Source organism: Sorex fumeus, unplaced genomic scaffold, assembly GCF_029834395.1.
Source record: "Sorex fumeus unplaced genomic scaffold, SorFum_2.1 ptg000020l, whole genome shotgun sequence".
In the NCBI taxonomy this organism is placed as follows: domain Eukaryota; kingdom Metazoa; phylum Chordata; class Mammalia; order Eulipotyphla; family Soricidae; genus Sorex; species Sorex fumeus.
In genome coordinates, this window is record NW_026606077.1 from 3,827,316 (window position 1) to 3,851,188 (window position 23,873).

At 43.2% G+C, this 23,873-nt stretch overlaps 1 protein-coding gene across 1 annotated transcript; it reads left to right on the forward strand.

Annotated features, from left to right (window-relative positions):
• The first annotated feature begins 238 nt into the window (after positions 1–238).
• Positions 239–23,873, forward strand: SIRT1 (sirtuin 1). Its single transcript, XM_056113484.1, has 9 exons — positions 239–714; positions 2,505–2,621; positions 4,387–4,628; positions 7,657–7,809; positions 13,375–13,522; positions 14,733–14,812; positions 16,314–16,500; positions 17,499–18,062; positions 21,762–23,873. The coding sequence occupies exons 1-9, from the start codon at positions 333–335 to the stop codon at positions 22,088–22,090; spliced, it is 2,202 nt and encodes a 733-aa protein (XP_055969459.1). The 5' UTR covers positions 239–332; the 3' UTR covers positions 22,091–23,873.

Sequence of the window (23,873 nt, forward strand, 5' to 3'; positions counted from 1 at the left end):
GGCCGCGGGCGGGCGTGGGCGAGGCCCGGGCCGCGCAGGGGCGAGCGGCGCACGGCCGAGCGCGACGACGCGGCGCCGCCCCGGGGCCCCCGCCCCGCCCCGCCCCGGCCCGGCCCGCCCCGCCCCCTCCGGCCCGGCCGCCGGCCACGTGACCCGCCGTGTTGTGGTCCGGCCCGCGTGGGCGGCGGGGCCGGGGGAGGCGGGGGCGCGCCGAGGGGCGGGTCACGTGACGGGGTTTAAATCTCCCGCAGCCCGAGCGCGGGGGCGCCAGAGCCGCGAGCCGCGCGGGAGCAGAGGAGGCGAGGGCGGCGGGCCAGAGAGGCGGTTGGAAGATGGCGGACGAGGCGGCGCTCGCCCTTCAGCCCGGCGGCTCGCCCTCGGCGGCGGCGGCGGCGGCGGCGGCGGGCGGGGAGGCCGCGGCGGCGCTCCCGGGGGAGCCGCTCCGCAAGCGGCCGCGCAGGGACGGCGCGGGCCTCGGCTGGAGCCCGGGCGGCGGCGGCGGCGGCGGCGGCGGCCCGGCCCCCGAGCGGGAGGTGCCGGCGGCGGCGGGCGGGGAGCGGGAGGCCCCGGCGGCCGGCGAGGCAGACAATGGGCCCGGCCTGCAGGGCCCGGCCCGGGCGCCGCCGCCGGCCGCCGACCTGGACGACGACGACGACGACGACGACGAGGGCGACGAGGAGGAAGAGGCGGCGGCCGCGGCGATTGGGTACCGAGGTGCGCAGGGCGAGGGCGGGCGGCCGGGCGGGCGGGCGACCCCGCGCCGCGCCTCCCCCCCGCTGCCGGGCCCCCCCCCCCCCCCGGCGCCGGGCCGGGCGGGGGGTCTCGGGGGTGCGCGGCGGGGCCGGGCCGGGGGGCGCTGGGCGGGCGGGCGGGCGGGCGGGGGCGGCCCGCGCACTCGCTCCCCGGCGCCCGGCCCCAGGCCCGCCCGCCCGCCCGCCCGGGAGGCCTCGCGCTCTGCGCAGCCGCCGGCCGGGGAGCTCCAGGCGGTTGCGTTTCAAAGAAGTTTTTTCCCTGTTCCTCTTTTTTCTTTTCGGCCTCTCCTCGCTCTTTAGCGTAGTCTGGTTCTTCTCGGTTTTTTCGCTCGGGGTCTTGGACCCACCTCCCCACGCACCGCCAGGCCGCGCGCCGAAATGATCCGCAACTTTTGCGCGTCCTGCGCATCGCACCCCCCCCCCCCCCCCCGCCCAGTGGCGTCTGCTCGCCGACCCCCGTTGGTGCACTTGGGCTTTTTGCTTCGGGACCCTTGTGGGTCAGACTCAAGAAACCCCGTCCGACAGCAGAGCTGTTCCGGAACGTCGCGGCGAAATTCGCAGAAGAGTCATTCCCGTCTGCGCTGCGGTTCGTCGTGGTCCAAGGCCAGGGGTCGCGTTGGCAGTGGACGCGGGTTATGTTCTTAGGTAGTTTGGGGGGTAGGTGTCCCATCCTGCACATCCCATGCGTGTGTCTAGACGCGCGTGGGTATTTGTTTTGTTTGGTGCTCTACCTTCAGCAAGACTCGTTGTTTGGAGAATTCCTGGGATTGGTGGTTATTGTTTTCCAGCTAGAGGAAGGAACCAGCATTGTCACTGAGAAATCTCGCACTTTGTCATTGTCTTGCCCACACGGACGGGGAAGGAAAGGCAACTCTGGGCGTGGGTCAGCCTTAGTTCGCTGTCCATACTTTGGATCTGATGAGCTTCTGCCTGGGCTAAGTATGCGTCTTTATCCGTGCTTGTGTCCATCACTTCAGTGTCGCTGATAGAAAATGAACCAAGTATGCAGTGATTAATTAGCTTGGTAAAAATATCTTAGACATCAAGCAGTAATAGGGGAAAGAAATAATGAAAGGTCTCTGCGCTTCATGTTCTGTGACTGAAAATCGCCCTCCTCAAACTTGTCTAGATTTACTTGGGTAAATTTCGCGACGTTTCATGAATTCCATTATTTTTGATGCGTGAATTTAGCCTGATTAGATAACTATCTTGTGTTTATTAGTTAAGTAGAGTTAATTTAGTTTTAGAATTAGATGAACTGAAACTTTTAAATTCAGTTTGAGAATGGTACATGCTGGTTCCATAGGCCAGAGTTTCTTTGGGTAGCAGTCAGAATGAATGGTAAGTGCTTTATCTAGGGAAAATCTTTTTTTTGCTTTTTGGGTCACACCCGGCGATGCTCAGGGGTTACTCCTGGCTCTTGCACTCGGGAATCGCTCCTGGCGGTGCTCGGGGGACCATATGGGATGCTGGGAATCGAACCCAGGTTGGCCATGTTGGTTGCGTGCAAGGCAAACGCCCTACCCGCTGTGCTATCGCTCCAGCCCCTATCTAGTGAAAATCTTTGCAGCATAATCACTGTAGATTTTCCTGTGTTTTATTTTGGTGCCACATGGATGGAATTCAGAGCTTTCCAGAGGGAGGCTTGTGCTCTACCACCGAGCTATCCAAGCAGCACTCCCTTCGCCAGTCTTCATACATTAAGACCATGGTACTTCAGTAGTCCTGAGTTACTTGTGATTTCTTTTGCAGATGACCTTCTGTTTGGTGATGAGATAATCACCAACGGTTTTCATTCCTGTGAAAGTGATGAAGATGATAGAGCCTCCCATGCAAGCTCTAGTGACTGGACTCCAAGGCCACGGATAGGTATGGCTTCACAGCTTTATTTACAATAAACTTATAAATTAAAAAAAATTTCTGCAGTGATGGGATACGAAGTCAGGGTCTCCCACATGCAGTGCAAAGTGCCCTATCACCCAGCTGCATCCCTGGCACTGGTTTCACAGCTTTAGAAAGTAAATGACGTTTTAAATTGTTTTGGGGCCACACCTGGCAGTACACAGGGCTTACTCCTGCCCCTGTGCTTAGGGATCGCTCTTGGTGAGGCTCACGGGACCATATGGAATTCCAGGAATTGAACCCAAGTTGGCTGTGTGCAAGGCAAGCACCCTACACCATACCCTCTGTACAATTTTTTTAAAATTTTATTTTCAGTTTAAGCCAGCTAAAAATATAATTTCCTTTTTTCTCAACTTGGTGATGAGGTTTTCATGTGCTTGCTGAGATTTAATGTCAGGTTACATTTCAAGGGGATGCATAGTGTGTTGTTTCTTTTTGTTTTTAAACAGATCAAGTTCATGAAACCTGACTTCTGATATTTCTTTAATTGGTCCTCCTTACATCATTGGGTTATAAAGTCAGTAGAAAGAATGCATTTTCTGCATTTCAAGTGCCTTGTTCTTTAAATCTTTTTTTTTTGCTTTTTGGGTCACACCCCGCCATGCTTAGGGGTTACTCCTGGCTTTGCACTCAGAAATTACTCCTGGCGGTGCTCGGGGGACCATATGGGATGCTAGGAATCGAACCTGGGTTGGCTGTGTGCAAGGCAAATACCCTACCCGCTGTACTGTCGCTCCAGTCCCCATTCTCTTACTTACCCTATTTATAAATTATTTTTTCTTTAACATTTCATGCTCCCCATTCCCTCAAATTAGGGACTGTTACACCTGGCAGTGCGCAAATCTGTAATGCTTGAGGAGCAAGGGTAACCGGAGCTAGCAGTGCTGGAGCCACCAGGACTATACCTATGAACTTTAAATTTCCTCCCTTCTCTCCCATCCCTCCATTGTGGTGATACTATGATGACGAGGTCAACGTAGGCCTGACTGTGGAGCTTCCATAGTTGTAATTGTGCTTGCCAGGGGTTGCACATTAGATTGCAGTATTCACACTCAGCCAAAGTGCTAATGAGGTTTACACTCCTTTCGTTGTGATGCTTGCTTATGTTCTGGCCAGGACTCACACAGGCAGGCAAGTCAGATTGTAGTCCTTGCCAAGTTCACTGTAGTGCTAGTAGAGGTTTCATATCTTTTTGGTTGTGGTGCTACCTAAGGATCACAGCCCCTTTTCTGTAGTGCTTAAGACATACTTTGCACAGCGTGTCTGGAAATGTGTGGCACAAGGGATCAGCGATCAGAGCTGGGTGACACTCGGTGCATGTGGGAGGTCAGTGGTTTGAGCTTGTGACCGTGGGTTTCCAATGGCAAGTCTTACAGCTATTCTCTGACTTCTAAATATATTGTAAATATATTTTTACCACTAAAACCATATCCTAGGCAGGAAATACTTCAAAATAGAGAACACTGTCAGATTTTTGTTTTGGGAGGATCTCACTCATGGCGAATGCTCAGGTCTAATCATGAAGGCTTGAGGACCATTAGAATCACCCTTGGCAGTTCTTAGTATACAGTATAGCTTTAGCGCTGAAGATGTGAGAGTTAAAATATCTTTAAGTTGCACTTTCTTATTCAATGAAAGCTTTAAATTAAAGATAGCTATTTCATTACTTTAGAAAATAAATGAGGTTTTGAATTACTTGCAAGTGATCTTATTTTCCTTTCTCTTCATACAGGCCCATATGCTTTTGTTCAGCAGCATCTCATGATTGGTACAGACCCTCGAACAATTCTCAAAGATTTGCTACCGGAAACTATCCCTCCACCTGAATTAGATGATATGACACTGTGGCAGATTGTTATTAATATACTTTCAGAGCCACCAAAAAGGAAAAAAAGGAAAGATATTAATACAATTGAAGATGCTGTGAAATTACTGCAAGAGTGCAAAAAAATAATAGTTCTAACTGGAGCTGGGGTATGTAAGATACATAAAAAACTTATTAAAAGAGGCAATGGTGGGGACTGGAGCAGTAGTAGCACAGCTGGGTGGGCGTTTTCCTTGCACGCAGCAGATCCGGGTTCGATTCCCAGCATCCCATATAGTCCCCTGAGCACCACCAGGAATAATTCCTGAGTGCAGAGCCAGGAGTAACCCCTGTGCATCACCAGGTGTGACCCAAAAAGGAAAAAAAAATAAAACTACATTATCCCAGGGCAAGAGAGATGGTGGGGATTGAACCCTGGTGGGCAGCTTTCGAGGCAAGCACCCTACCCACTGTACTGTTGCTTTGACCCCAGAATTTAGATTTTTGAGGTAGAAGAATCTTGACCCAGATGATAATTTTCTTGAGAGATATCTTTGGATATACTTAACTGTAGTAGTAAATATGCCTGTTGTTGAAGGTACTATACTTGGTGGTGCTGGAGGAAGGTAGGTATATGTCGTGCTGGGGTATTCCATGAATGGTTGCTGTTCTGTTTGAGTTATATCCCTCTGGCCCTTTAAAAGGTTTTGGGGTGGGACTCGGGCTCCTCTGGGATTGTTCTCTGCGGTCTAAGGAACCCTGTCCTGCTGATGTGCTTCCCTCAGACATTGCATATACATTGTACATTGTATATGCCTAGCTGTCTCCTGAACCTCCCTTTATTTTTATTTAGTCACTGGAATTACAAAGTTGTTCATGGTTGGGTTTCAGGCATACACCATTTCAAAACTGGTCCCTTCTAGCACCTACTGCTTCCCTCCCCCAATGTTCCCATCCCCCGCCTCACTTGCCTCCCATCCTCCACTTGCTTCTAGGAGTGATGCTGTGTGTCAGTATACGTGTTTTGCACTGGTTTATAGTTGCTGATAAGGTTCCATTCATAACACTTCGTCATCTTTGAGCACTACCTCCCTCTGTTGAATGCTACCCTCCACCATAGATGGTGCCCCCCCACTGTCCTATTTCCAGCCCCCTCAAGTACATGTTTCCTATAGAATACCACTTCTTATGTTCTTCATTTCTGTTGTCTTTAGGTATTCGTTATTTCACCATTATTACTGCCCTTGCCCTTAAGAAAATTACTCATTTTGGAGTTTGGGCCCAAACCAGATAATTATTTTTGTTTTGGGGGGCCACATCCAGTGAAGCTCAGGGCTTACTCCTAGCTCTGTACTCCAGGATCACGCATTTTCTTCCCTTTTTTTTTTTTTTGGTGAGGGGGGTGGGGGGTAGAGTCTTGGCTACACCTGGCAGTGCTCAGAGATTACTCCTGGCTCTGCTCAGAAATCACTCCTAGTTTGTTCAGGGAACCATAGGGGATCCTGGAGAGCAAATCATCGGCCAGGTGCAAGGCAAATGCCCTCCCTGCTGTACTATCATACTGACATTGCTCTTGCACCCTCCAGGATCACTTTTTTTTTCTTTTTGGGTCACATCCTACTATGCTTAGGGGTTATTCCTGGCTCTGCACTGAGAAATTAGTCCTGGCAGTGTTTGGGGGACCTTACAGGATGCCAGGGATTGAACCCGAGTTGGCCACGTGCAAGGCAAACGGCCTACCCTCTCAATCATTGCTCTGGTTCCTCCAGGATCTTTTCACAGTATTCGTGGAACCCTATGAGGCCCTGGGGATTGAACCTGGGTTGTTTGCATGCAAGGCAAGCACCCTACTTCCTTGCTTTACTATTTCTCTGGTTTGGCCCCTTTCTTAAAAAATATTTAATCTTCTCCCAGCCTCCTCCTGTGCATCGATTGAGGACTGTTAGTGACTGGCAGTGATGCTTGCACATTTTTAGGTGTGGAGCATGCTGGCCCGGTGTTTCAGGTTGATGGTGCTTGTGTGCTTGGCTACAGTGCTCATTGAGGTGTGCACTTCTTTAGTTGCTCACACTCTTACATGAAGTTCATATGGTTGGGGGATCACTGTGGTGCCCACCTGTGCTTGCTGGGAGTCAGAGTCCTGACCGTAATGCTCAGACATCTCTTTTACCTGGTGCTTATGAAGATAGGGTGGGGAGGATGATGGGGAGTGCGCTACTTTTTTGGGTGCTTTCACACCTGGCTGTGGCGCAGATGAAAATCACTTGGGGCACCAGTTATAGGAAGTTGAGCTGTGAGGGTCAGAATTGCCCTTGGTGCATGTTTGGGATAACCGGGATTTGAATGAATGACCATACTCTTGCAAGGCAGGTGCTGGTGCTCTAAGCCAATGTCCAACCACTGGTCTGCAGACTGGTGACCCTCTGCAGGTGTAGAAAGATTGAAAACCACTGGTCTGCCACGGTGGTGGTTATAGCCATGGGTCCATGGGCCAGTGTAAAGGACAGATGCTGGTCTGCAGGTAGGTGTTAAAAAGCTGAAGGGACTGGAGAGGTAGTACAGCAGGTAAGATGCTTGTTTTGTACTTGGTTGACCCAGATTCGACCTCCAGCACCCCATGTGTTCTCCCAAGCCTTCTAGGAATCAGCCTGACCACAAATGAGATTGGCCATCTAAAAAAAAAGTTGACGATTTCTGCTCGAAGTCTTTAACCCCTCCCCTCATCACTTCTTGCCTGCCTCGAAGTTTGAGTAATTTAATATCTTCTCAGACACATTGCAGTTGCCTTAATTAGTTGGTTGGATGCTTCAGGTCTTTTTTTGTCTTGTGGCCACACCCAGCAATGCTTTGGGGCTATCCCTTGTTGAGCACAAAGGAATCTTTCTTGGGGGACCATATACAGTGCTGGGCATCAGGAGTTGAATCTGGGTTTCTTGCATCTTCAAGTTTTGACGTTAACCTAACTTAAAGTTTTTTTACTGTATGAATAGAATATGCAGTGGGAATATGCAAGATATTATTATTCTACTTTTTATGTCACTTTTTTTTTGAATTAGGATAGGATTATGTTTCTGTTGCCCCCAAATTTCAAACTAACATGTTTTTCTGAGTTTCCCTAATTATATGATAAGAGAGCTGATAATTATAAAGGTAGAGGTAGAAGATTGATTTGTATAATATATGTCATACATGTTTCAGGTGTCTGTTTCTTGTGGAATACCTGACTTCAGGTCAAGAGGTGGTATTTATGCTCGCCTTGCTGTGGACTTCCCAGACCTTCCAGATCCTCAAGCAATGTTTGATATTGAATATTTCAGAAAAGATCCAAGACCATTCTTCAAATTTGCAAAGGTACTGTGAACTATTGTTTCTGTGGCTTCTTAATGATAAAACACTGTTCACACACAGACTTTTTAATGTTACTATTAATTTTCTAGTAAACTGGGTCCTAGTACTGCATTGCATTGAAGTCATATTATCTTCACAGAATGGTGGGGGCTATAATCTTTTTTTCATTTTTAAGATTGGACTTATCCTCAAATAAGAGACTGTTTCATATTTTCCAAAATTGTAAATCAGTGACAGCCATTACACATCGTCCTTAAAACCTTTACGAGATTGGAACAGGGGCTAGGGAGGTAGAGCAGTGGGTAGGGCGCTTACCTTGCACACTGCCACCCTGGTTTCAACTCCTAGCATCCCACATGGTTCCCCAAGCACCGCCAAGAGTGATTCCTGAGTACAGAGCCAGGAGTAAGTCCTGAGCATTGTTTGGTGTGTACCTTCATGCACCCCCCCCAAAAAAAATCGTAACATAAAAAAAACCAGTTCTGGTTTTTAAAAATTTCTATTTTTACGTACTGTGGTTTATAATACTGCTTATAATAGGATTTTATGCATAACACAGTCCAGCACCACACCCTTCCCCATTGTCCATTTCTCTCAGATTGTCCTAGTTTTCCCCTTGCCCCAGCCCCCCATGTTTTAATTTTGAATATCTTTTGGGTCATAAGGGTTATAACATCTGTCTGGGTACTTTTTGTAATTACCAGGCCTTCCCTCGCTTTCGGTCAGTACTCATGAACTCCTTCTGGCTTGCTGTTTGGGGAACCTGTGTGAAGCTGAGGATTGAATTGGGGTTAGCCTTACACAAGACTAGTACCTTAATCTCTGTACTATCTTCCCAGTCCCCAGCAGACAGATTGAAAGATGTGAGACTGTGCCTGAAAAGTTTGTGATTAGGGGTGAAGAGTCTGAGTTTGCATTTCAGTCTAGGTTGGTTTCTGCATAGAGTTTCTAAAGATGTGTCATTCACTTCACCTCCACTGCCCAGTGTGACGTAGGATACTTGATGAGGGTGAGGTATTACGTGCAGAAGATGGACCAGCTTTTGAAAACCTGCAGAAAAAAAACAATGTATTATTTCAGTGATAAGAAAACAATATAGTGTCATTATATTATTTATAACAAAGTAATATTAGTAGCAATACTTTTTTATATATAAAATCATAAAAATGTCATCATGGTCTTTGTGATGCCTGCCTCAAACCAAGGAACCAGGACTGAATCAGTGTGAGATGAGGTCATCCCCTGTCCAGTTTTACAGTCTTAATGTGCTTGCTAGAAAGTTTTGAATTATGGCTCCTGTTACATTTCTGTTGTACAGCTTTGCTTCGAGCTACCATTGTTTGTAAAAGCGAGCATTACCTCCCCCAGTAATCTCAGGTGCAGTTGAAGGTGCTTTCTGTTTGCTTTTAGACTTTTTGGGGCTACTGAGTGATTTTTCTAAAAAGGGGCGGTAACTCCTCACCCTGAAAAAGTGATTTATCTGGCTTACACTTCCTTTAAGTTGGATACTGTATTATGCCCAAGATAGGAAATGTTTTTACCCTGTAATCTTGAAAGAAACTGTAAAATTGTTCCTGCCAAAGATGAGCATATTTGAGAAGGCCTTGTATTAGTGACTATTTTTCAGGAATTCTAGAATTTATAAGTATTTTCACTTTAATAAAAGGGGTGACCTCATGGTGTTTCACTAATAAGAAAAAAAGAAATATCAAAAAAAAAGGGTAACCATAGATATTTTCAAGTTAGTTACAAGGAAAACTGTTTTCTGAATTGGATCTCAGATACAGTTCTAGTTAGCAGTGATTTATACTTATTTATTGTAGTCTGAAGACTTACTAGTAACTTAAAATTGGTTTTAAATTATAAAGGCTTAATTGACTAGTGCGTTTTACAGTACCTACAAGACCTTTGCTGTAAATTCTGTGATTTGAGAGAAAATTAAACATGATCAGGTGAGCTTGCCCCTCTTCACTTAAATATATACTAAATTTCCTTGTAAAGTACATGGGAAATTGTAGTAAAGTACATGGAAAAAATTAGGAATACAGAGAAAGACCTTAGTTTTTTTTTTTTAAACTTTTTGGGTCACACCTGGCAACACACAGGGGTTACTCCTGGCTCATGCACTCAGGAGTTACTTCTGGCAGTGCTCTGGGACCATACGTGATGCTGGGAATCGAACCCGGGTCGGCCACATACAAGGCAAACGCTGTGCTATCACTCCAGCCCCTAACCTTAGTTTTTTAAAGTGAAAACTAGGAATAAAGTTGTAGAAGCAGTAATATTGTCACACTGTTACTATGTTATAGTGTGTGCGTGTGTATATCATACCATCTATAAGGTGGTAGTGCTATAGCATTTTTCATTTCTCTGGAGGTCTTGAAAGTTTGTACATAAGGAACTAGAATGATAGCACAGTGGACAGAGTGCTTGCCTTGCACTCAGCTAGCTGAGGTTCAACTCCAACACCCCATTTGATTCCCCTCAGCTTGTAAGGCGTGATCCCTGAGCACAGATCCAGCTGTGAACCCTGAGCACTGCTGGGCGTGGCCCCCAAACAAAAGGTTTATGCCTGGTGTTAGTAAATCAAGCAAAAAAGTAAGTTCAGTCATTTTATAAAATGCGTCCTTCTCTAGTGTTTATATAAATGCTCTTTTGTTGTTTTCCTGAGTGTTAAGAATTGGCTTAATTGATTAATCTTTATATTTGCTACTTGGAGTTGATGTTTTTAAAATTAGGAACTGCCTACCTACAAACGCCTGGAATCTAGCAGTAGAAGGTAGTACTTGAAATTTAGTAATAGGAGGGGCCAGAGCAATATTGCAGCGGGTAGGGCATTTGCCTTGCATGCGGTTCTCCCAGGTTTAATCCCTGGCATCCCATAAGATCCGTGAAGCACCACCAGGAGTAATTCCTGAGTGCAGAGCCAGGAGTGACCCCTGAGCATCTCCAGGTGTGGCCCCCAAACAGCAAGAGTTACGGAGAAATAAAAACTAAAGGCTGGGGGATAACATCCAAAAACAAGATGGAGAGAGTATGTGAATATTGTTATATTTGACTAGACTTTAAAAAACTATATGGATCTAAAATTTACTTTCTATCAACTGTCCTAGGGAGAAAGTCATTAAGATGGTTTGTGATTTTTGCTTGCTAGAGCAAAGGAATTTAAGGAGTCCTTAAAATAGGAGTTTGTGAAGTTTAAAGAAATTTTGAAGGGAAACGCTTTCTAAACATGTATCAAATGTCAGTTGTGTATAATTATTGAGAATAAACCAGATTTCTTTTTCTTATTTTTTTCGGGGTGGGGGGCACATCTGGTGATGCTTGGATTGGTTGTTGCTGACAGGGGATAGGGGATCAAACCCTAGTACCACCTCCTGCCCACCAACCTTTATTCTTTGTGGTTCTGAAATTTCTAAATAATGAGATGTATTAAAGAGGTGTTTACTGGCCTATTTGGGCAGTTTCTCTACATACTGACATTTCAAGGTGGTTAAAGTCCTTGATGTGAGGAGCACTGTGTCCTATGTATTATGTAGCATTTCAGCAGCATCCTTGGCCTCCTCACTAGATGGCATTGATACCTCCATCCTTTGTCTTGACAATCAAAAATGTTTCCATAGGGTTGGAAAGGCAGGGCAGTGAGCAGGGAAGGTGACTCAGATTCTATTGCTGGCACCCCTTGTGGACCCCTGATCCCCACCAGCACGGAGGTAGGAGTAAGCTCTGAGTAGAGCTGACAGTGGCCAAAGAACAAAAACACTTGTTCTGCTAGAAATTAAAAATAAAGCATGGGGACCAGAGAGAGAGAGAGAGAGAAAGTACAGACTGTAGGACACTTGTCTTGCATGAGGATAACACTCTGCCATCTTTGATCCCCAGCACCCCGTTTGGCAGCCCCAACATGTACCAAGAGTGATCCCTAAGCACAGAGCCAGGAATAATCTCGGAGCACCACCAGATGTGTGGCCCAGAAAGCAAAAAACAACAACAAAACATGTTTCAAAAGAGTACTGTGTATCTCTTACTGAATGTAGTGAATCTCTCTTTTCCGAAGTGATTAAATCTCAAGAAAAGAGAATGAGGGGCTGGAGAGATAGTACAATGGGTAGGGCACTTGCCTTGCCTGCGGCAGACCTATCCGCTGTACTTGCGCTCTGGCCCCTTGTATTTATTTTAAATTGGAAATACTGAACAGGTTTAAAGGCAATCATTTAGGGTCAGGGGATATGGCTCAAGTCGTAGGGCTTGGGCCTACAGGCTTCTGAAAAATCATGAGTACTCTAGGTGGGCCTTGCATGTTGCCCACCCAGGTTCAGTCCCTGGAACTGCATACAGTCACCAAAGCACCACCTCTGGTGATTCCTGACTGTAGATTCAGTAATAAGCCCTGAGCATATGAGTGTTGCCTCAAACGAAAAACCAGTCAAACCATGTATTGTCTTGCTCAAGTCAGAGTTCTATTGTGGCTATAGATAGCTTGATTTGTGTCCCTCCTGACAAGATGCTTGTGTAGGGACTTAGGGACTTCCACAAACATCTGTATACATGTGCATACAGTTTCCATTTTTTGCTTAATAACAAAAACAAAACACATTGGTGACTAACTTGCTTTTTCACATATGTAATGGACCATCTCTCAGGTCAGTGTATCTAGACTAACCATTTCATTTTGATGGCTACATACTCCACCGTTAGGGATGTATCGTGTTTCTACAACCACTCCCCTCTTGATGGGCTTGGTTGTGTCTGGCATTTTGCTAGACTTGAAACAGGTTGGAGACTAATGGATGCTAAGGAAGTAGATCATTTACTTCCTTAAGGAAAAAGTAGAGAAGACATCCCTTACTAAATGAAACTTAATAAAAACAGTCAAAAGTTGAGAGGACCAAAATTGATACTTTTTCTCTGATCTTTTTGCCATGTGTATATCTGAATTCTTTGTTTCTAAAGAAGAAACAGCATTGAAGCGTTATTTGGGGGGAAAAACACACACACAAAACCCAGCAACTCAGCATTCATGAGCAACTATATACTAGACCAGTATGTGCCTGTGCAGTGGAAGGAAAGCGATTTTGGTAAGGAATTCAACTTGAGCTTTAAACTTCCAACAGGTCGATAGAAATTTTTGAATGATGAATTTTTAAAAATTAGTATTATGTTGACAGTGCTTTTAAGAGGAGTCAGCAGACCTTTGATACCTGTGAGTTAACACTTTTCCCATTTTAGTTTTTAAAAAAACCCTGAATTTGCAGCCAACATTTTTTTTGATGTATCTTAAGGTGTGTATTTCTTCTGAGTTTATCATCTATAAATTTTTATTAGCGATGTTTATGGACCAACTGTATTGTTTTCATCAAGGACCAACATTCACTGTTTGCTGAGTTGTATACATATTATAGCAACAATCCTTTTGTAGGTGTGTGTTGCGTCCAACTAGATGCTTTGAGATGCTCATGTATGTTTTCTATAATTTATACATGGAGGTATCACTGGTAGATTTTTGGTAAACACAGATGATGCGATTATTTTTAAGTAATCTTTGTTTCTGCCATTTGTGTTATATAGGAAATATATCCCGGACAATTTCAGCCGTCTCTGTGTCACAAATTCATAGCCTTGTCTGATAAGGAAGGAAAACTGCTTCGCAACTACACTCAGAACATAGATACACTGGAACAGGTTGCAGGAATCCAAAGGATAATTCAGTGTCATGGTTAGTAAAATGTTATGTGTTCATTTTGTTTCCCAGGAAATATTTGGATTTAAAAGCAGGCTGGGCTGCAGTGAATGCTTTTTTCATGCAGGATGCCTGCGGTCGATTCTGGGCTTCTTGCGGTCCCCTGAGCAAGTTAGAGCTGGATGTGGCCCAAAAATGAAAACAAAACCAAAGTAGGCTGCCATCCAGGAATGAAGAATTAAGCTTCTCAATTTTATCATATTATCAGATCAATTATAGACAAGACACGTAGACGCAAGACATCAGATATCAATGTACTTTCGGACCTGGGATTACTTTTTTTTATTCTTCTGAGTTGTATCTTTAGAAACCAAAGGAACTGGGTTATTCAAATGAACAGGTTTCAGAAAGAAGGGTTTCCATACAAACCAAGTGTGAACAGATTTTTCTTATTACTGTAAAAAACATTCACAATTTTGTTTTTGGTTTTAGGGCTTTGCACTCAGGAATTACTTCTTGCAGTGCTCGGGGGACCATAATGGGGTGCCTAGTCAGCCTGTGTAAGGCAATGCCTTACCAGCGGTACTATCACTCCAGCCCTGAAAACACTCGCTTTTTATTAACATTGGTTTGCAGGACTAAATGTTTGTGTGTTTTAGGGAATACAGTGTTATATTACACCATGCCCTTCACCAAGTCTGTCAATAATCCTGTATCCTAGTTCATTGGGCCTCCCCTACACTTTCCAGCTCATTCTTTCTCCCTCCTTGGTAATTTTAGTTTTGCGCTAAACATTTTCTCCGATATCTAGATATTTATTTAGTTTTGGGGTCTCACCTGTGCTCCTTGCTCAGGAATCACTACGGTCAGGGTTGCGGGACCGTATGTGGTGCAAGATACCAAACATAGTCAGCTGCACGCAAAGCAAATGGCCTCCCTGTGGGACTAGTATATCCAGACTTTTAAAACCACAGTTGTTTAAAAGCAGCTGAGGTTTAATTATCTCAGGTTTTGCTGTATTATATATGGTTATAATACACATGATATCATACGTATTTCATGATAGCATGCATGAATTCGTACACTATCATCCCCTAGAGTCTTCTGTGAAGTTTCTTAAATTTTCAATTTCCTAACTTTCCTGGTATAGATCTTTATAAAACTTAACATGTCTGTATACATATGAAGACTTTTCTAACGCTAAAGAAATAAAAATATCTTGCTAAAGCAGCATGTTTGTTTTTAGGTTCCTTTGCTACAGCATCTTGCCTGATTTGTAAATACAAAGTTGACTGTGAAGCTGTACGAGGAGATATTTTTAATCAGGTAAGTTATCACATATTTTAGAACGGTGCTTTTATCTGTCTTTATTTCTAAATACTCTAGCTTACTGCCAGCTCATGGCTTATGGATCTTTGACTACCAGCAGTGCTTGGGGTCGGGAGGGGGTGGGGGGGGGGTGGAGAGATGACACAGGTGGATCATGTGTTGCTGGGAATTAGACCTGGGCTTCTTGCAAAAGGAGCATGTTCTCCAGCCCTTTGAATGGTCTCACTTGGCTCTTCTTTCCACTTCTGTGCCTCTCGGATTTGGAATCTTAAATTAGTTGTAATTCTTGGGGCTGGAGCTATAGCACAGTGAGTGGGACTTTTGCTTGCCTTGCACGCGGCCGAACTGTGTTCGGTTCCCAGCATCCCATATGGCCCCCCCGCCCCCCCCCCCCCCGCACTACCATGGTAATTTCTGAGTGCAGAGCCAAGAGTAACCCCTGAGCATCGCTGGGTGCGACCCAAAAAGGCAAAAAAAAAAGGCGTTGTAATTCTTAAAACATTTTTTTAAAAAAATTTTTATTAGTGAAACACCTTGAGAGGTACAGTTGTAGACTTTTTATTAGTGAGACACCATGAGGTACAGTTGTAGACTTACAAATTTTTGTGCTTGGGTTTCAGTTATACAACGATTGAGTACCCATCCCTCCACCAGTGCCCATTTTCCACCACCACTGATCCCAGTACCCCTCCCACCCCCCATCCTCCCCTGCCTCTGTGGCAGGGCATTCCCTTTTGTTGCCGCTCTCCTTTTGGGTGCTGTGGTTTGCAAAAGAGGCATTGAGTGGCAATGTTTGGTCTATAGTGAAAACATTTTTAAAAGTCTTTGTAAAAGGTTTTATCTCTGAGCCCGGTGTGGCCCCCAAACCAAAAAAATACGGGAATAATTTTGTTGTTGTTGCTTCATAGTTACTAAATGTATAATCATGAGAGGACACAGTTGTTCAAGTAATGGTTGTGTCCTAGAACTTGTATTTTGTAAAGGATTCTCTGTCAGTTTTCCTTTGAATACACTGTGAGTAGTTTCCGCCCCCCTCCTACCATCCAAAAGCTGCTTTTCTCCTTCCTTTCTTTGTTGTACACTTGTGATTTACCAGGGATTACATTGGCATTGCTAGGATCAAATTCTTGACTTCCCTCATGCAAAACATTCTATACTCGTATCTCTCAAATAAGAGCCATTTTTCTCTGGGCTCCCGAGATACTCCAAATGGGACACAGCTATACAATTTCCCAAATCGGGTGGCCAGGCTTAGGATGGGTATTAGAGGCACAGCATGGAAAACAAGGTCAGAAGAAATATCCGCACAAATACAGATTCCTTAATATCGAGAATTGACACTCAGGGTGTATCCAGTTTTCCTGGTCTTTATCCACAGCTTCTCTGTTTTCTTTAATAATTTTGAAATGGGTTCTTAGGAAACAGAGAAATGTTGATTATTTTTAACTTGGGCTTTTTCTTTCTCTTACCAATATTAACCAAAAACTGGAACACACAGGTGGTTCCTCGATGTCCTCGATGCCCAGCTGATGAACCTCTGGCTATCATGAAACCAGAAATTGTCTTTTTTGGTGAAAATTTACCAGAACAGTTTCACAGAGCCATGAAATACGACAAAGATGAAGTTGATCTCCTCATCGTTATTGGGTCTTCCCTGAAAGTAAGACCAGTAGCACTAATTCCAAGTAAGTTGGCGATAGGGGACCTTTTTAAATGTATGCTGTGTGGGTTAGGTCATTACAGTAGACCCAAGCAATCATACTCTCTTTCTGGCTAAAAACATGGCAAAGAGCCAGACTTTCCTCTTCTGTGTAGCTTTCTCATTTATGAAGATTAAAACACTAATCTTGTTAAATTCTAATGTGTATGAATATAAACAGCTTAATCTTTTCAGTGGAATTCCTGTTGCTGCAGTTAGCTTCAACTAGTATATGAGAGAGTTCAGTCTTTAGTTGCTCTTTCAAATTGATTTTAGGTGAAGTTAATATATTTCTTGATGTGTAATGAATTCATGTAAGATAGGATTGGGGGCAGGAGACCCAGAAGTAACTGGTTTGGGCTAGAGTTTAGACTCTTACCTTACATGAAGTTGGACCCTGTTTCATCCCTGGGACTGCATATGATCCCCAGAGCACTTGTCAGAAGGAACAGGTGAAAGTAAGAAGTGAAAACTACAATTCTACATTGCTGTTCCACCCCCCCCATACTCCATAAGAATAGTATAACTCAGTCTGCCTTAAATAGCCAAGAAATTCTAGTAAAGTACAGTATAGTAGAGTTTGTATTAAACATAAAAATTACATTCATGGCTCCTTTATGCTAAGAGTTTTCATAGACTATCAGGAGATGTTTCAGTATGATTCACTTGACATGTTCATTCATTAGATCCACAGTAGTGTTGCATATTGGTACTGTCATTCCCATTAAACAGACAAGAAAATTAAGTTACAGAGTGGAAAAGCCAAAGAAGATAGTCCAGAAGTAACCAAGTGACAGGAGCAGAATCTAGAAGATGCTTCGTTCCTTTATTGACTTGATGACTTGATTTATTATTCACAAGGCGCAGTATTTGTGAAACCTTTAGTAGTCACAAAAGGTTTCTCTTTTAAATTGTCGTGTAGTGCTTTTGTTGTGGCTTGGTTAGCTTTCCTTCCTTTTCCTGATTTTTCTACTTTGTTTCCAGGTTCCATACCCCATGAAGTGCCTCAGATATTAATAAATAGGGAACCTTTGCCTCATCTGCATTTCGATGTAGAGCTTCTTGGAGACTGTGATGTCATAATCAATGAACTGTGTCATCGGTTAGGTGGTGAATATGCCAAACTCTGCTGCAACCCTGTAAAGCTTTCAGAAATTACTGAGAAACCTCCACGAACACAGAAAGAGTTGGCTCATTTGTCAGAATTACCACCCACACCTCTTAATATTTCTGAAGATTCAACTTCGCCAGAAAGAACTTCACCACCAGATCCTTCAGTGATCGTCACACTTTTAGACCAAGCAATAAAGAGTAGTATTGATGATCTAAATGCATCTGAATCGAAAGATTGTATGGAAGAAAAATCGCAGGATGTACAGACTTCTACTCGGAGCAGTGAAAGTGTTACTGAACAGTTGGAGAGCCCGGATTTAAAGAGTGTTGGCTCCAGTGCCGTGGAGAGAAATGAAAGAACTTCTGTTGCAGAAACAGTGAGAAAGTGCTGGCCTGCTCGACTTGCAAAGGAGCAGATTAGTAAACGGCTTGATGGTAAGAAAGGCTGTTGAGCCACTTTTCAAGTGTCATTATTTTAACGACGCTCTTGCAAGAAATGAGCAGTTTTGGCAGGTTAGTTGATAGGGCTGCTTTGTGCAGCTAAAAACGCTTGCTTTTGTGTTTAGAGAAACTTCAAAGTTGAGCATAAGTTACGGAAATATTAACAGTGTTTTACATGGTATGGGGAAGCAATTATTTACTTTTTGCTTTTTGGGTGACACCTGGCGATGCAGATGCACAGGGGTTACTCCTGGTACATGCACTCAGGAATTACTCTGGGCGGTGCTCGGGACATTATGGGATGCTGGGAATTGAACCCGGGTCGGCCACGTGCAAGGCAAACACCCTGTCCGCTGTGCAATCGCTCCAGACCCCAATAATTTACCTTTTAATGGTGCTCTGTATATTGTGCTTCTTTGGGGAAAAAGATGGCACAAATATAAGGGGAGAATATTGAGCTTTGTTATTGTTTGAGGGGAGCTTTACCCGATAGAACAATGATTCAGGTTTCTGTTCTTACCTGTAGGTCCCGTTATACATACTTTTATCTGATTTTTATTTCATCAGGTATATTACCACCATTACTTACTAATGTTAAATGGTGGCCTCGGTTAAATCCCAGGCACTACCAAAAACACAAACTTACTCTGAAGTTAAACCTAGAATCTTTTTTTTTTTTTTTGCTTTTTGGGTCACACCAAAAAGTTACTCCTGGCTCTGAACCCAGGAATCGCTCCTGCGGCGTTGGGGAACCATATGATGTCCCGGGGATTGAACCCGGGTCGCCTGCATGCAAGACAAACACCCTACCCACTGTGCTATCGCTCTGGCCCCTAGAATCCTTCTGACTAGGCTTTTCTCCTGGTTAATGTTGAGAGGACTCAACACTGGCACTCTAGGAAACTGAGGATCGAAGTGAAATAACATACAGCAAAACCAGTTTTACCAAAAGTGAAATGCTAAAAATGCCAACAGCTTTTATTGGATTACTAGAAATAGTAAACTTGTAAATAGAATTGATATTCAAGTATTCCTCAGCACTTCTGGGTAAGGCCCCCAAACCCCTCCCCCCCAAAAAAACCCCACAAAAACGAAATATTCCAATATTCCACTTCAGGCTTGAGGGTGCCCGGAGCCTGATCGTCTGCCTTTGGTAGACGCCATCCCTAAACATGAAACTTCCTTCCATTGCAAGGCCCATCATAGACCCTTAACTCAGACGGGACATTCTAGACATAACTTACAAACTGAGGTGAAGGGACTAGAGAAAGTGCATCTGGACAAACCTCCACATAGACGATTGCCCTGGCTTGACACTTTTTTCCCCACCAGGGTTGTAGCAAGGACCTGTTGTAGCCAATGTAAACATTGATTTATGTTGGATATATAACAGCTTTTGCCTTCGGAGACTCTGAGTTCCATTTCTGACAGTTTAAAAAATAACACCCAAATACTTAATGAAAGCATACTATTTCATTGCAACAATCTACTATGTGGTAGAAAGTGACAAATTTAATTCATGATCCTGCGTTCAGGGGCTGAGGCACTTGTCTTGTCGTCACCCAACTCCGTTCAGATCCCTGGCACTACGTTTCTCTGAGCATCACCAGGGTACTTGCAGGTGTGGGCAAGAAAACTGGGAGAAAACAAGTATTATGTTCTGATCATATGCTGTAACTGAATTTTACTTTTTACCGAACCCACGCTAGGCATTGTAGCCTGTCAAAAAAGCAGACCGAACTTGGAGGAAGTGATCAGTAGAGGCTTTCCTATACATGCTTTTTGGTTTTGAATAACAAGTAGCTAGAATCAAAAGTAGGGATATTTAGGGCAGAGGATGTGAAAACTTTCTTTGCATTTGAAGCCTTGGTTCATTTACCAGCCACATCAACAAAAACATAGTTTTTCCCCAGGGGAAACTAGAAAAAGCATAATGAATAATGAATGTGGTAGAGGTACCATAGTCAGGTAATAGAAATCTCTACCATAAAAAAGTCTTGTGCTTTGGGTTTTCTTTAAAGATTTAATAAATTTATATTTAAATTTAATATTTAAATTTAATAAATTTTGTTTTAATAAATGTATTAAAACAAAACAAGTGCTTACCCCAATAAGACTGAATCTTGAACAGTCTCTTTGGTTTAAAACCAACCAGTTTTTGGGTTGATTTTGAGTCACTTCCAGGCCTGTGCTTTCAGGGTCCCTCCTAGCAGTACTGGGGGACCCGTGGTAGGGAATCAAACATGGGTTTCTTGCATGCAAAGCCTGAGTGAGCTTCAGCCTATTGAGCTATCTTTTGACCCTACTCTTAAATATCTTATGAATGGGAATAAAATAGCACATACTAGCACTATTAATATTTAAGGACTAGTATGAAACATTAAAACGAAAGGGCCAGTGAACTTACATTCGTCATGAGATCAGGGTTTAAAAATGAGGTGATTTTTAAAAAATTTTTTTTGTTCACATTCAGCCGTCTTCAAGGCTGGCTATGCAAAGGGATCACTCTTGGTGGGGCTTGCGGGATGTTGTGGAGTGGTATGGATTGAACATGGATCAGCTGCTTGCAACGCAAGCAAGCCATGCAGCACTGTTCTAGAAGCATGGGCCGAAACTGAAAACAAGTGAGATGTCTGATAGGATCATCACAAGGGAGATGACTGTGAAATAACCAGACAGGGTTTTTCTATCTGAAGCTTGAATCCAAGTATTACTGTCCTTGTTAAAAAGTACCACTGGCCTAGGGGGCTGGGGTGATAGCCCAGCAGGTAAGAGCATTTGTCTTGGCACGTGGCCCACCCAGGTTCGATTCCCAGCATCCCATATGGTCCCCTGAGCACTGCCAGGAGTAACTCCTGAGAGCAGAGGCAGGAGTAACCCCTGTGCATCGCCAGGTGTGACCCAAAAAAGAAAAAAGTCACACTGGCCTAGAAAACACTCCTAAAGTGAAGGCAATGGGTGTGACTTCCTTGTTGGATTAAGTATATTAATGGGCTGTGAAATTAGCTTTGTGAATTCTGACATGGGGTTGAGTTTAGGTGATGATGTGATAGAAAGTTATTTTGAGTATAAATGTAGTTACACTTTGTATCAGCTAGTCAAGTCTGACATCATAAAATGTGGTGAGAGAAGGTCAAAGGGCTAGACTTCTTGTTTCGGATGTGGGAGCCTGGGTTTGATCCAGGATCCACAGTACTTGCCAGGATATTAGCTACCAGCAGCACTTTGGTTGTGCCTTGAAAACTACTTTGTGTGAAAACACTCGTTGGAAGTTACTTATTTTAAGTGTACTATTGGATTTTTTAAAGAACTGAACTAGTGTAGTCACATAAGGTAGGAATCGTCTGGGGCCTGAAAAAAATAGTTGAGCTGGACTTGAATGCCTTTGGGAAGGCAGCGCATTGCCCAGAGCAAGGCCAGTTGTGTCCTCCTGAAGGAGACTAGAACATCTTAGAGCTGTTCTTGAACTGGGGTCTATAGGTTATGTAGTGATTCCCATTATACTATTGCTACTATAAATCTGGGCAAAACTAAGATTTGTAAGCAGAAGAATCTGTTTAAAAGAACCACCACTGTAAGAGCCTCTGAATAATGTGGCAGAGCTAGAACCTTTTATTGTATTAATAAGGCTGAGGTGGTTTTAGAAAACGTTAAAAAAATAGAGCCTTAAATATTTATTTCATTGTATTTCAGGTAATCAGTATTTGTTTTTACCACCAAATCGTTACATTTTTCATGGTGCTGAGGTATATTCAGACTCTGAAGATGACGTGTTATCCTCTAGCTCTTGTGGCAGTAACAGTGATAGTGGAACATGCCAGAGTCCAAGTTTAGAAGAACCCATAGAAGATGAAAGTGAGATTGAAGAATTTTACAATGGCTTGGAAGATGAAGCTGACCTTAACGAGAGAGCTGGAGAAACTGGACTTGGAGCTGATGGAGGTGATCAGGAAGCAGTTAATGAAGCTATACCCACGAAAGATGAACCAACAGACATTAACTGTCCATCAAACAAATCATAATGTAATTATTGTCCAGGTACAGGAATTGTTCCACCAGCATTAGGACCTTTAGCATGTCAAAACGAATGTTTACTTGTAACTCAATAGGACAAGGAAACCAGAAGGGTGTAATATTTATAAACTGGTGAAATAATTATTTTCCCCCATGGATAATTTTTAACTTACTTATTTCTGTACTTGTACACTTAACACTAAAAAATTTTTTTAAAGGTACTAAGTATCTTTAATCAGCTGGTTGGTAGGATTTTCTTTCAAAGCTTCATTTGTATGATACATCGATATGTAAATATAATTTTGTTTTTGCATAGTGAGTTCCAACGTTTTCAACTTTTCAAAAAGCCATTGGAATGTTAAATTAATGGAAAGGGAACAGCTTATCTAGACCAAAGAATGGTATTTTCACACTTTTCTTTGTAACATTGAATGGTTTGAAATCCTAAAATCTCTGTTCTGCTAAACTTGTGATTCATTAGCACAATTATCTATTTTTAAACACTGGCATTTTCCAAAACTTGTGGCAGCTAACTTTTTAAAACCTCCTGACGTGCAATGTGAGTGGAAGATAAGTATGTGGGGGAAGCACACAGTTGTCTTTGCTTTTTAAAGTAAGACTTGGTGCTAAGAATTTCAGGAATATTGAATATTGTATTATTCAAATGACGATGGCTTTTGTACTTCCTGTGGACATACAGTGATGTCTCTTCTATTGGCTCATAAAACTATACTGACAAATAAATAAATGCTTTGGAAATGTTTCAATTGCTTCAGAAACAATAGTGCCTGCCCAGATCCCCTTAGTTTTGAGAATCTTTGCCATTGTTTTAATGCCTATCACTGTGGTGGAGCTTGCATTGATCCTTTCCATAAGTATTATACTGCCAAGTTGTGAATATGCAAAGTCTATGAATCTATAATAATGGTACTTCAGCTGGGGAAGAGTGTAATATTTTGGACTGTTGCTTTTTCTTTTCTTCCATTAGTGATGAGCAACAGGCCCCTAATTATGGTTCCAAAGTGAGATGTTAATTATAACTCAGCCAGTAAGTACGTCTCCTGTTCGGAGGATGTTGTTTAATAAATACCAAACTACTAGCTTAGTGTTATGGAGATGAACCTGATGTAAACCTGTAATAGCAGAATCAGTAATGGATATGAACAAAATCCCTATAACATGTCTTTATTTAAGAGCTTAGCCTGCCTTAAAACTAGAGATCAACTTCCTGAGCTGCGAAAGCTTCTAGCCTTTCAAAAAAGTTCATACTTTAAAAAAATTGCACAGTAGGCATTTATTTTCCAGACCTTTCTCAACATTAGTACCAAATTACTAAGTATTCTCATGTTGCTTTAGTATTTATTACACTTTTTAAAAGGTTTGAAATACAGCTGTTCTGTAAGTATAAATACAAGCTAGGACTGTTATTGCTAGGAGAGGGGAAAATTTTAATGAAAGGCCATTTCGCTATCTTACAGTGTCGGTCTACATCTGAATTTATTTGGGTACACTAAAGAATGCAGTACATTTAGCTTTCTGTTTGCATGATGTGTCTATGTGCTATAGATGATATTTTAAATTGAAAATTTTGTTTTAAATTATTTTTACAGTGAAGACTGTTTTCAGCTCTTTTTATATATTGTACATAGTCTTTTATGTAATCTACGGGCATATGTTTTGTAGACTGTTTAATGACTGGATCTTCCTCCAATTTTTGAAATACAAAACCAGTGTTTTATACTTGTACACTGTTTTAAAGTCTATTAAAACTCATTTGACTTTTTCCTGTTA

Bases quoted from the DNA above. Each gene is read 5' to 3' on its own strand.
- SIRT1 (XM_056113484.1), top strand. From the start codon at position 333: ATGGCGGACGAGGCGGCGCTCGCCCTTCAGCCCGGCGGCTCGCCCTCG. The intron at 14,813-16,313 runs GTAAGTTATCAC...TGGAACACACAG, and splicing joins GAGGAGATATTTTTAATCAG to GTGGTTCCTCGATGTCCTCG. The intron at 18,063-21,761 runs GTAAGAAAGGCT...ATTGTATTTCAG, and splicing joins GATTAGTAAACGGCTTGATG to GTAATCAGTATTTGTTTTTA.